The sequence below is a fragment of the Taeniopygia guttata genome, chromosome 6 (assembly GCF_048771995.1).
Source record: "Taeniopygia guttata chromosome 6, bTaeGut7.mat, whole genome shotgun sequence".
Taxonomy (NCBI): domain Eukaryota; kingdom Metazoa; phylum Chordata; class Aves; order Passeriformes; family Estrildidae; genus Taeniopygia; species Taeniopygia guttata.
The window spans coordinates 4821372-4834642 of NC_133031.1; the positions used below are offsets into that span (position 1 = coordinate 4821372).

The 13271-nt window shown below is 43.3% G+C and overlaps 1 protein-coding gene across 17 annotated transcripts in view; it reads right to left on the reverse strand.

Moving 5' to 3' along the window:
- Nucleotides 1-13271, reverse strand: part of PCDH15 (protocadherin related 15) — a 617117-nt gene that overhangs the window by 74644 nt on the left and 529202 nt on the right. For all 17 annotated transcript variants that reach the window (XM_072930869.1, XM_072930868.1, XM_072930871.1 and 14 more), the window contains one exon: nt 6063-6179. In XM_072930869.1, the coding sequence (XP_072786970.1) occupies nt 6063-6179 (117 nt within the window). The remainder of the gene's footprint in view (nt 1-6062; nt 6180-13271) is intronic.

Genomic DNA, 13271 nt, shown 5'->3' on the forward strand with positions numbered 1-13271 from the left:
ATGACAGGGGTGGAACTGGATGGGATTTAAGATCCCTCCCAACCCAAACCATCCTGGGATTCAAACTGGTAACAGACAAAACCCCCCAGAATTTCTTGACCCAGGAAAGAATAGGGAAAAATGAATTTTGCTTTCATTTGAAGTTGACAGGTAAAGATGCCTGGATTTCTCCCCTAAGGACCAGTATGGAAAGGCAGCATGAACACAGAGTTATTTCCCAGGTAAATCTCCATATATTATCTCCACATGTAGATTTCAACTCAAATCTGAGTAATTTGTATAATAAGGAGTTCAATAAGAAAAGTTTTGTAAAGCTAGTTCCATGAAAAAAATTAGAAAGTGGTGCTAAAGCCCCCAAATGTACAGGGTTTGGTAACTTAAAGAAACCATGGAAGATGGGACAGCCCAGAGCAGGTGGATGAATTTGTTGGGTCTTACACCAGTTCAGGTTTGTGAATGGTGCACTCATGCAAATTCACCTTAATTTCATTTATATAAACTACAAAATTAGAAGGATTTTATTCTTTAGTAGGTAACTCAACAAAAGACGGCCAGAAACTCTGAACTGCTAAAACTGTAAATTCTGAATTTTTAACTCTCACAAACTGAACACAAAAAAAACCCATCAACTTTTAAAGCCTTGAGACAAAATTACTTGAGGAACTCCTGGAATTTGCAGCATGTGTCCTGTATCATGATCTCCAGCAACCACTAAAATTCCACAGGAAGAGCTTTTAAAAGATCAAGGTCTGACCAGTCTGAAAATGGTTTTACCTCCAATTAAAATGCAGTGAAATCTTTAACTGAATATCTCATAGCCTGTTACTTTTAGTGAGTGCATGGAAGACAATAAGGACAATTACTCCCAATTTGACAAAAGGGCTCCACTGCAGGAAAGCCTCAGGAGGTGTTAGGAGAATGGATAAAGCATTAAATGGGATGTTCTGGAGCTCTGGAAGCTGGCTGCTCGTTAAAATTAGTGTTCTGCATCTGTTTCTATTAACATTTCCAATCAAAAAAAAGGCAGGATATGGAAGGGAATTGCCCATGGCAGAAATATCCCAGCGTTTACACTGATAACCCATATAAAAAAAGGGATAGACAGGAAAAACAAACACTTCTTTTTATGTCAGTCCTGGGAATCACCTCTGATAAATAAACTGAGCATTTATCAAACAGCTCCTGCTGCTCTCCTGCCCACATTTTTGGAGGATTAAGAGCTTTGAGACCACTCAGAACCATTTTTTCATCTCTCATTACCAGGCCACTTCAGTGAGGCATAAAATGTTCGCCAGGAATAAAACTCTCCTTGTCTCCAAGGGATTTATCCAACACTAATCCAGGCTGATTTCTTCAGCTACAAAGGATGATCTAAATGCCAAAAAAAGAGATGGCTGGCAGGAAGTGCTGGCTGGGAGATTGGAGACTGTGCCAGCAACATCCAGAAGTGCAGGTGACTGAGCCAGGTACTTTGGAATCTTTCCCTGAAAAGGCTGGGAAATATCTAAGAGAAGCCAAATCTGAACACATTTGTGATAACTAAAGCAAAGCAGGACTTAAAAGGAAATATTTTCATAGAGGTGCTTCTCCTCCTTAACTCTGCTCAGGTGAGACCTCACCAGGAATTCTGGTGCCTCCAATGGATGAAGATCATGGAATTGTCAGAGAGAGTCCAGGGGAGGCACCAGGATGAGCAGAGGGATGGAGCAGCTCTGCTGGGAGGAAAGGCTGCACAGCTGGGATTGTTCACCTGGAGAGAAGAAGCTCTGGGGTGACCAAATTGTGGCCTTGCAGGGCCTGAAGGAGATGGCAAGAAAGATGGAGAGAGATGGGACAAAGGATGAAGTGACAAGGCTTCCCACTGCCAGAGGGCAGGGATGGATGGGATATTGGGCAGGAATTGTTCCCTGGGAGGGTGGGCAGGCCCTGGCACAGGGTGCCCAGAGCAGCTGGGGCTGCCCCTGGATCCCTGGAAGTGCCAGGGATGGACTTTGGGGCTTGGAGCAGCCTGGGACAGTGACCTTGAAGAACATCTCCTTCCAACCCCTCCCACAGGCAGGGACACCTCCCCCAGTTCTCTCTGCCTCAGTTTTATCCCATTTCTGTTCCCATTGTGGGCAGCCAGGCAAAGCCAGCTGGGGATTGCTCTGGGAGCACAAATCCAGCCAAAGCTGTTTGGGTGCTGCTGCTCACCTGGAATTCCAGGGGTGTTTTGGAGGCCGAGCTTCCCTGCACGGGGCTCACCACTTGTCCTGCTCACAGTGATAGTAAAAGGGTTTTAAAATCATGGGGATTTAGGGTTAGAAGGAAAATTAAGCTTAGTAGGCCCTGAAAAAAAATACTCTGGGTACATGTAGGCCTTGTACCTTGCTAGAACTGCACCTGTGTAGCTAGTACATGATAAATGATATAATTGTTAGATGTGATGATTGTTTAGTAATTAAATATAATTACTGTTTAATTGTAAGAATAATTATGAGAAACTGTGGTCAGGGGCCTAAGAAAGATCACGAGAAACTTGTGCTTGAATAAAGTTAATGTATACAATAGAACAATATAAGTTTAATAACTAATATGTAAGTTATATAAGGATAGAATATAAAATACGTTCAGCTCAAAAACCATGTTGGAGTCAGATTTGGGTCTGTACCCCTGATTCCCAGAGCTCTCAATAAAAGCACCTGCAGATAATCATATTCTTTGATTATGTGTGCTCCTGAACACTAACAACAGTACCCAACAGCCTAAACTCACCCACTCCAAGGGACTAAAAAACCCCAAAAAATGGAAAATTCTGTAAGCTGCACCTGGACACCACCTCTGGAAAGGAAGGTCAAGGTGATGTGTGAGAGAGAACTTGCAATTAAAGGGATTGTTCACATGGAAAAATGCTCGGCTGCCTCAACAATTCCAGTTGCAATGCACTTAAAATCAAGGATTTTTATTCTTATAAGCTTTACCAGTTATTTAGAAATAATTGAAGTTGTTTCCAAGCTTTTCCTTGGCAGCCATGCCTCTACTTTATCCTCATCATTCCTTCTGGCTTTGTAGCTTTTTAATTATTATTTCCTGCTTATACCTGGAATTAGGTAGAAACTCCTCTGGGAAAGGCAGGGTGAGCTACTTGAGGATGCACCAAGTAATTAGAAAAATTATTTATGTATTTATATAAAATGTTGCTACTTTAAAAATGTAAAAAAATCTAATGTTGGTGTTCCAAATAACCAAAGGACTAAATGTTAGTTTACCAGATTTTCATGAAAACAAAGTTTTCAGGCAAAACTTCCCAGATTTCAATGACCAGAAGGGTATTTCAAGTTTATAACACCTGTAAAAGTAGCTATTAAAACATAATTTACATTCTCAGTCACTGCAAATAAAAAGAGAATTAAAACTAGAAAAGAAAGCAACAACTGGTAAGAATTTAAAGTGACATTTACTCAAAACAGCCCTGCAAATCTTGCTCTGGCCTTTAGAGAAAAGCTTGGGGTTTTATGTTTTAATTGACATTTCACCAAGGACCTGAAGAATAATTATCAGAGGTCTCTCCTGCCCTCAGGCCAAGAGGTTTTGACCACTTTGAAATCCACAGGTTGAAATAAAAACATTACAAAGTATCTCCAATGAAGTGCTTGACTCTGGCACAAATTATTTCTGTTTTAACTGAGCAACTCTTCATCATGATCAGAAATCTGCGAGGTTTTTGCAGCAAAACCCATCATCTTATCAACCATACATTCTAATGATAGCCTAAGGTTTTAGGCACCAGTTAAATTAAAAAAAAAAATTCCCACATTTTCACCCTCAGATTTATTCATATGGATACACATTCCAACATGGAAGATACAGGGAGCTGTAAACAACTCAGTGTGTGAGGGTTTGATTTTGTGTGAAGGGATGATTTTTTAAAAATAAAAACAAGAGATGCTTTCATCTCCATCTCCAATAAATGAAGTTCTGTTGGATTAATTTAATAGTAAAAGCTCACTCTTCCCCCTGTATGCTGTGAATTCCTAAATCATTTAGGAAATACACACAGAAAACAATGTCCCAGGTGTCTTTCACCCTCTTGTGCTTCACCAAAATTAATACTTGTTTGTTGAAATGGAGAGCCCACCTTCACTGCCACCATTCCCAGCTCCTCCTTCCCCCAAAGCTGCTCTTCTGCTCATGGAAAAATTCAAATTTGCCTTATCTGCAGAGAAATCCCAGACAGGTGCTGGGTCTTTCCAGCTGGATCCTCACAGCATCCATATTAATTTGACAATTTGGGATTTGCTGAAAACAATGGTTGTCTCTGAGGAGCTGATTAGGTCTGAAAAGCTTTTATTACAGATGATGGAAAAATCTGGCTGGGCTTTTATTCTGGGTATAGGAATTACATACATTACTTACCAAATAACAACAGGGAAAGTTAAGCTTGGAGACTTCAAATTAGTTGGGCTCTTATAAACAGGCATATTTTAAAGCTACAATTATTTTTAATAGATACTTATTTCTTTCCCTGAACTGATAAAATAAATGTAGTAGTACCTTGCAAATAAGATTCCAACAGGTTTAAAACCCCCAAACCACACATGTAAAATATTGATGATAACTAAGAATATTCCATCCCTTTAGGCAAGTTTAGAGCAAGGTCCCCTTGCTGAGCAGAGAAAAGGTTGTGTGCTTTTAAACCAAATTTCCAGTGAATTCATATCAAATACTTGTGACACCATTTAATGTCAAAGCCAGCTTCAAATAAATAGAGATTTTCTAGTAGCACAGGCTAGTTCAGGCAGAAAAAGAAACACAGTCATTTATGCCTGGTAGTTTTACCTTTAAAATAAAGATGAGGGCCAAAACTACCAGCCATTATTTTAAAATAACAAACCCCATTCAAAACCTCCTATAAAAGCTTTCCTCCATAGCTGGCTGACTTTTATGGCCCTTGCATTTATTAGAGGCTTCAGGGTAACTTCATTTTTAAATCTTCATAAACATCAACAGGTGTTCATGTGATAGTGACAAAAATGCCAGAAAATGATCAGCAGGGTATGGGGTTGTTAAATGAAAAATGAAATAACTTTGAATTGGAAATGCTGATTGCACAGGACTGAGGATTATAAATGTACTTAATCAGAACTATTTTGTTTCCCCTCAGTGATCTCTTAGTCTTCAAAACTTAGACACAGCAATTATAAAATGGAGCTTTTGTCAGAATGGGCAAAGAGAGCCCAAAATATCTCATTGCAAGGCAACAACATAATTTATTTAATGTTAAATAAAAGCTGCCCAAACCCCAATCACACCACATTTAGCTAAGCTGTCTATGTTTTGTGCCCAAGCACTTCATTAGCTTTCAATGTGCAGGGCACATTCCCCCTGAGGATTATTCTCCTTCTTATGCCAAACTCTGGCAATTAAAAATTAAACCTGGCTGGCAGAACAGCTCTGGCTTTTCCTGTTCTCAGAGGATCATCTGGCCACTGATGTTCACCAGGCTCTGAGGACAAAAATTGACATCAAACTTCAGAACAGGCAATGAGTCAGAGGTGTGTGCCCAGTTGTGTCACTTGAGGGCTTCACTGGGGAGCAGCAGAAAAAAACAGGAACAAAAATAAACTTTATCCCCAAACCAAGTGCCCTGGGCTCAGATATTGCCCATGGAATGTGCAGCTGGGGAGTTCTGCAGTCCCACACCGATCTGGGATGGCTCAGCTGGGAAGTGCACCGTGACTGTGACATCAAACAGTGACAACCTCACCAAACTGTGGCTTCTTTGCTCTTGAACTACCCCAAAGACAGGCACAGCTCTCTCCCTGCTCCTCTCACTCTCTGAAGCTGGATAAGAGCTTTCCCAAAGCCTCCCTTGACAGACAGGAGCTGGAGCATTGATTTTCCAGCTCCAGGAGGCAGCCTTGGAAAAGCAGCCTGTGCTGAGCAACAAAGCCAGGCTGACATGAAGTAAAGGTAGGAGTTACTCCTCTGTGAAGCTGCATGTACTCTGTGTTGATGAGAGAGCAAAGGGTTCCAGTTTCTTCCCTGTTGGGTGTGGAATATTCACAGAAGTCGTTCCTTACCGGGGGATCCCGATCCTCAGCTGAGACCGTGGTGATGACGGTGCCCTTGACTGCATCAGGAGCAACCATTCCCCTGTAAAGCTTCTGGCTGAACTCTGGGGAGTAATCGTTCATATCCTGCAAGAAACAGAAGCCAGAGTTTAGTCCCGGAGTGTTTAATAGTTCCCTCCTCTCTGGGGACTTGCAGGGACACATTTAACGCTCCTATAATTGTGAAACTCCTTTCTAGGAAAAGCAAAGGGGTGGTTTGCAAATAGGAATTAGAAAATTCCTATTCCTCTGGTAAAACCTTTAGCCACAGAAAGTTCTCACACAACACCTGATTCCAAAACCAAAAATCCAAGCTATTTTATTGCTAAAAAACCAGAATGGAAACTTTATAAGGCTACAAGATATCATGGCCCTATGGACATTCACAGCTGTGAAAAACCTAGAGGAGACTCCCCCAGACCAGAGCACCTGCTCTGGGCCCAGGATCCCATTTTAGTCCTGCCCCAGGGATGCCAAAATATTCAATATGCATTTTAGACATGATATTCAGAGTTTAGTCCTGGAGTTACAGCAAAATTCCAGATGCATTCACAAGTGTTTCTGTTGAGTCTCTCCCTCCTTCCGTAGGGATTGCTATTCCCAGGCTCTCCCATTCCATTACCCCTGCACAAAATGAGGAGGAAAGGTGCTGAAGATTCACAGAAGAATGGATGTGGGAAGGGAATTCTGAAGGGAATTCTGCAGGAAAACACAGCCCCACAAGAGATCAGAGCAGAGAATTCCACACCACCTGCTGCTGTGGCAGCAGGCTTGGCTCATTTTCCAAAAGGAATGAGCTGCTCTGGCTTGATGGTGTTTGTTACCTCTAATATCCAATAAACTAAGGGAAAATAATATGTCTTTTTTCAAACAAAAGGGCATTTGCACAAATTCTTCTGCCTGAGATAGGCAAGGATACATAAATATATGTATGTATTTGTATATATATATCTAAACATGTCTCAAATATTTTGCAGGTTCATCCTTTTCTCTGAAAGAAGAGAGAGTTGCTTCTTTTTGTGTGGAGATTAAAAATAATCTCTGGCTTTTATTCTTCCTTTTATAAAACAAGATGTCTACTAGATGACTTTTTCCAATTAAAGTTTACTCTTCTTAGAAAGTCTAGGTCTGTATATTCAAATGAGACCAGCCTGTCACTCATTTAATGTTGTGTTTTACTAACTGGGAGATGTCACTTGGTCCAGTGGAAGGTGTCCCTGTCCACAGCAGGGGGGGAAGGGGATGGGTTTTAATGTCTCTTCCAACACCAGCCATTCCATGATTTTCTGGGAATCTGGAGGCAGAGATTGGAATCCAAAGAGTGCTTTTCCCAGAGCAGTGAAGGAGGAAGAAGAGGGGGTTTAACACACAGATATTAAATATTTATAACTTAGGGAGGCACAAGCATGAAAGGTCCCTTGGTGCCCCCATAAACCAAAAAACCATGAATGTCCCTGTGCACAGTGACATTCCCAAGGCTATTTTACGCTGGGAATGCTCTACCTCAGGGATTTTTCTCCTGCTCTAGGTGTGTTTGGCCTGTCCCCACCTGTCTGGGAGCACCTGGGTTAGGATCAGTGCATTACAGCAAATGACTGCCTAAATGACTTTTAAATTACATATTGATTTCTCTCTTGGTGCCTTCCCTCCCCTCCTGCTTTGTTTCTCCTCTTTGCCATTCCCAGATGACAGTCTCACTGCCTAATATTTTTGTTTGGTGTTTTCAGACTCCTTGCAGACAGGGCAGTATTTGTTTCCTACCAGTCTTTTTCCTAAATACCAGCCCTGTGTAAGTCTTGGGAATGAGCTGTGTCCTGCTCAGAGAAGAAGGAATGTGGGGGGGAAGTGGGATCATGAACATGTCCAGGGTGACAGCTGAGTTAATGAGCTGGCATTAAGAAATCCCTTCATAGATCTTAACTTTGTGATGGCGAAAATGTGGATCCTCAAGAACACTAAAATTAAACCATCTCTCCCAAATTGTGGCTTTTCTGTGCTTCATCCTTCATCTTTGTGCAGGAGAGGATCCTGTAGTGCTTTTGTGCTGCCCAACGGGGGCAAGGAGGAACAAAACCAACAGAAAGTGGTAGATAAAGAGTATCTATAGTAGGGAGACAGCTTTGGGGGTGCTATACTTTGCCTTTTGCTCCGTTTTGTAAATAAATCGATATAAAAATAGAATAAATCTGCAGCCAGATAAGCAGTGACACAAAGGCTGCTTTGTAGTTATCTGTAAATACATGGCTGTTATTACCTTACTGTCAAAATAGGCAGACCAGGTATTTGAAATTGAGAAATATGGAGAATCCATTACCCAGGTTTCCCATTTCCATATTTTGGAGCATGTCTGATCATTAACAGGAGCCTGCATTTGAGTTAATGGCAGCCTGGATTTATGTGGCTGGAGCAGTGAACAGGGGAAGGTTTTAAGATTTTGCAGTTTGGCCCCCTTTGTGGGATTGTACCTCAGATTTAAAAGGTGATTTCATGACTTCTTACAGTCATTTCGGGGGAGGTTTTACAGCCCCATTCCTGAACCTGTGCTTGGGGATTGCACTCTGTCCTGCATCCACTTCTGTGCAAGGGTTAGAGGTGTTTTAAGAAGCCATCTGATGTAATCTTCAATTATTAACCTGTTTACAAGCAAAATACATCTGGGGCTTTGGTCTCTGCTCGGAACAAAGCCCAGGACTTGCTCCAAATATTTGTTGTCCAAAGTCTCTCTGTGCTGAACACCTGAAAACTCAACCTCTGCATGTCCAACATTAAATTCCCTTTGGTTGCAATGATTGGATTGAGGACCTTGGAGAGAGATAATTTACAAGGGACTGGAGGTACAAGACAAGGGGAATTACTTCAAAATGACAAAGGGCAGGGCTGGATGGGATATTGGGAATTAGGAATTGTTCCCTGGTAGGGTGGACAGGCTCTAGCACAGGGTGCCCAGAGCAGCTGTGCCTGCCCCTGGATCCCTGGCAGTGCCCAAGGCCAGGTTGGACAGGGCTTGGAGCAGCCTGGGACAGTGGAAGCGGTCCCTGTCCATGGCAGGGGGTGGAATGGATGGATTTTAAAGTCCCTTCCCACCCAAACATCCCAGAATTCTGAAGCCCTTCTGCTCTAGAGCCAGGCTGTGAGAGCTGGGGTTGCTCACCTGGAGAGGAGGAGGCTCCAGGGAGAGCTCAGAGCCCCTTGCAGGGCCTAAAGAGGCTCCAGGAGAGCTGGAGAGGGACTGGGGACAAGGGATAGAAGGGCAAGAGAAAGGGAATTGGTTTTAGATTGGAAAAGGTAAATTTGGGTAGGATGTTGGGAAGGAATTGTTCCCTGGGAGGGTGGGGATGCTCCGGAATGGAATTCCTAGAGAAGCTGTGGCTGCCCTGGATCCCTGAAATGTCCAAGGCTGGATTTTGGGGCTTGGAGCAGCCTGGGACAGTGGAAGGTGTCCCTGCCCTTGCCAGGGGTGGGAATGGATGGGCTTTGAGGTCCTTTACAACCCAAACCATTCCATAACTCCAGGATCCTGTGACTGTGGGGGCAGATCCCACCCATGATCTCTTCTCTGCTCCAACAAAACCAGCTCCAGGCTGTATTCCATCCTCAGGGGTGCTGCTTTATGCCTAAAATTCAGCAGTTTCTTTTCTGCTCGTACCAAGGTTTCTACTCAATCCTATCTAACTGAAAATCAATAATCCCTTGCCATGAAACCCATGTCTGAGCTAATAAATGCAAATCAGGCCATTACAGCCCCTTTGCAGTCTGCTGCCTTCTATGACAAGTGTAGTAAATAGGAAAAAATAAAAGTATTTTTAGAGCCATGTCCTCTTCCAATTATGTTGAATGTCCAATTCCACAAAAGGAAAAGATTGAAGAGGTTTCCTTCAGAGCACAGCATGGAAATTCCCGAAACTTCCCACTCTTCCCACAACTCCAGTTTTGGATCTGCAATGTTCTGCTGTCGTTTTGTTTTGAACATCTGCCACTTCGTATGTGGTGGTTCTGGGAATGCTGCTTCCAAGTGTTTGATAGTTCCCTGCTCTCTGGGGACTTGCAGGGGCACATTTAACACTCCTATAATTGTGAAACTCCTTTCTAGGAAAAGCAAAGCGGTGGTTTGCAAATAGGAATTAGAAAATTCCTATTCCTCTGGTAAAACCTTTAGCCACAGAAAGTTCTCGCTCAACACCTGATTCCGACACCAAAAATCCAAGCTATTTTATTGCTAAAAAAACAGAATGGAAACTTTATAAGGCTACAAGATATCATGGCCCTATGGAGATTCACAGCTGTGAAAACCTAGAGGAGCCTCCCCCAGACCTGAGTACCTGCTCTGGGCCCAGGATCCCATTTTAGTCCCGCCCCAGGGATGCCAAAGGATTCAATATGCATTTTAGACATGATAGTCTCAAAAAATACATTTTAGAGTTCTTCAGAACCCTGGATGTGAAGTGACAGAGTAGAAACAACTGAAAATATGGGTTGTGACTTCAGAAAACAATTTGCTCAGGGTGGGGTTTATTTTTCTGCATGAAAAGCAAAGTTTTATTCAACACTAATTTCTTTATGGGAAGATAATTTTTGCCCCTTCCCTTTAATGCCTCCCATACCACGAGGCCCTGGCACAGGGTACCCAGAGCAGCTGTGGCTGCCCCTGGATCCCTGGCAGTGCCCAAGGCCAGGTTGGACAGGGCTTGGAGCAGCCTGGGACAGTGGAAGGGGCTGGAACAGGATGAGTTTTAAGGTCCTTTCCAACCCAAAGCACTCTGGGATTCCATGAACCTGATTTCACCAGATACTGGAGTATCAAGAACTTCAATCCCTTCCCATTCTTACATACTCTCTTGGCCTCTCATAATGAACACACCTTAATTAAATCCAAGTTCAAACCCTTGTGGTGATGCTGATATGGCCAAAGAAACCCCTTGGATTTTGTCTGTGAGTGGGTGCAGAGCTGCTTTACACAGGGCTTTGTCTGAAGCTGCACAGAACAGGGCCTTGCTCACATGGCATTGCTGCATCTCCTTCCCATTTAGTGCTCAACAGGCCCCAGAGTAGCTCATCCTATAAATTAAAGGATAATATTCATGATGGAATACACGAGGCAATAAATGACTGGCAGATGATTGAACTGATCAGTTGAGATGGAAGGAAAGAAATAAATCTGTTTACCAGCACTGTAGCCCAACCTCAGGCTTGTTATTCCATTAGTGTCACCAGAAATGAGAAATATTTTGGAAGCAATCCAGCTGATTTTTTTTTGACCTTCCTTTAAGTTTTATGAGGCTGCTTTAAATGGGAAAAGATGTTAATTGTGTGGCCCTTTCTGCTGCCCCAGCTCCCATTGTCCTCCTTAGCCCAGGAGCCTCTGCTGGCCCAGGGACAGCTCGGGGTCCCCCAGGTCCTTCCCCACAGAGCTGCTCCAGCAGGGACCCCCAGCTTGTGCTGGTGCCTGTGGCTGCTCCTCCACAATCACTAATGAACAACTGAAATAATTCTGGGACCAGTATTGAGCCCTGGGGACACTTGAAATGACAGCCACCTACCACACCCTGTGCCACTGATCATGACCCCTTTGATCAACCAGTTCTCAAGCACCTCACCGCCTCCTCATCCTCATTTTTTGGCATTGCAAGAACTGAAACTTTCTTTTTTTTTATTTATTCTTGCTGTTCTCTCACTTTGAATTCTTCATCTGAGACAGTGGTTTCATTCCACCACACAATGTCCTTGAAAAACTCCAAAGCAAACCAATCCCCAACCCAGAAAGAAGAAAAAAGCACTTCTACATACAAAAAATAATGCTGGTAATATTAAGAGGAGGACACAGCATAAAATATGCAGAGGCCTTACAAGGTCAATGATACAGAAATTCTCATTATTTGTGTTTAGGAATGCATTACTCACTTAAGAGCAACTGTTTCTGTTAACAAACCCTATTACCACACAGTTATTTCCAAATGCTAAATCCTAATAATTTGAACTGCAAGGATTTCGCTTTTTCCAGTACTGGGAATCATCTGGATTGTGAGGGGATGTGTGTGGGTACAAGAAGAAGCAAAACAAACTCATCCCTTGCAGACATCCCGTGGCTTCTTGCAGCTTCAGGGGAAACGTTAAGAAAGCAGTCAAAGGAATCTGAGAGCTTGGAAAAGAGAAAAATCTTGATCTGTTTGAGGTGGTGGGAAGAAATCAGTGCCACTTAGACAATTCCTCCTTGGAAATACCTGAATGGATGCAATAATTATTGTTATATGACTCCCTGAGAGGGGTTGGAGTCTGGTGGGGATCAGGTTCTTCCAGAAAACGATGACAGCACAGAAGGAAACAACTTCAAGCTGTGCCGGGGGAGGTTCAGGTTGGATATTAGGGAAGATTTCTTCACCCAAAGGGTGGCCAAGTATTGCAAGGGGCTGCTCAGGGCAGAGTTGGGGTTACAATCCCTGGAATTGCTCAGAAGAAGTGTGGATGTGGCACTTGAGGACACAGTTTGGTGGTGCGGGGTTAATGGTTTCACTCGGTGAACTCAGGGGTCATTTCCAATGAAATGATTCTATGGATTCATTGATTCACCTTTGGCTTTCTCTGCCAAAGGAGCCCTAGGACATCCTCACAATGCAAGGAGCCTTTTGGCTGCAGCAGAGGCAGTAACTTGCTCCATCCCGAGGGTACAGATGAAGTTACTCCTCCTGTAGTGAAAGCCCCGCTCTGCAATCTGTGCCTCGACCTAGCTCAGGGCAGGTTAATACAAACTATTTGTAACTTGTCATGCCAAGGGCTGAGAGTCCAAAGAACAGCCCAGTGTACATCCCCCTCCTGCAGCCCCAGGGATCAGGGGGCTCTGAGTGTGCTCATTCGGCTGGATATCACACAAATGATGGACGACACCATCAGGCATCCAGAGCTGCTTAACACAATTCCATTACCCAGGAAAAATTACAGTGCTTGCAGTGAAGAGCTGGGCTGGGAGAAATGACAAATGTGAGTGGAGCAGTGGGAGCCCCAGAGGGCTGGAGAACTCAGTAATAACACAAATAAAGTCATGAGGGTTGGAGGGACTGGATCTGTGGTGGTGACATGAGCTTGGCCCCAGCACTGCTTCCCTCTAGTTCAATTTTGTGTTCTTATTTTGGGGGCTGTGGACATCTGCACTTGCTTTAGTTCCTATTTGGGCTCTCAAACCCTGTA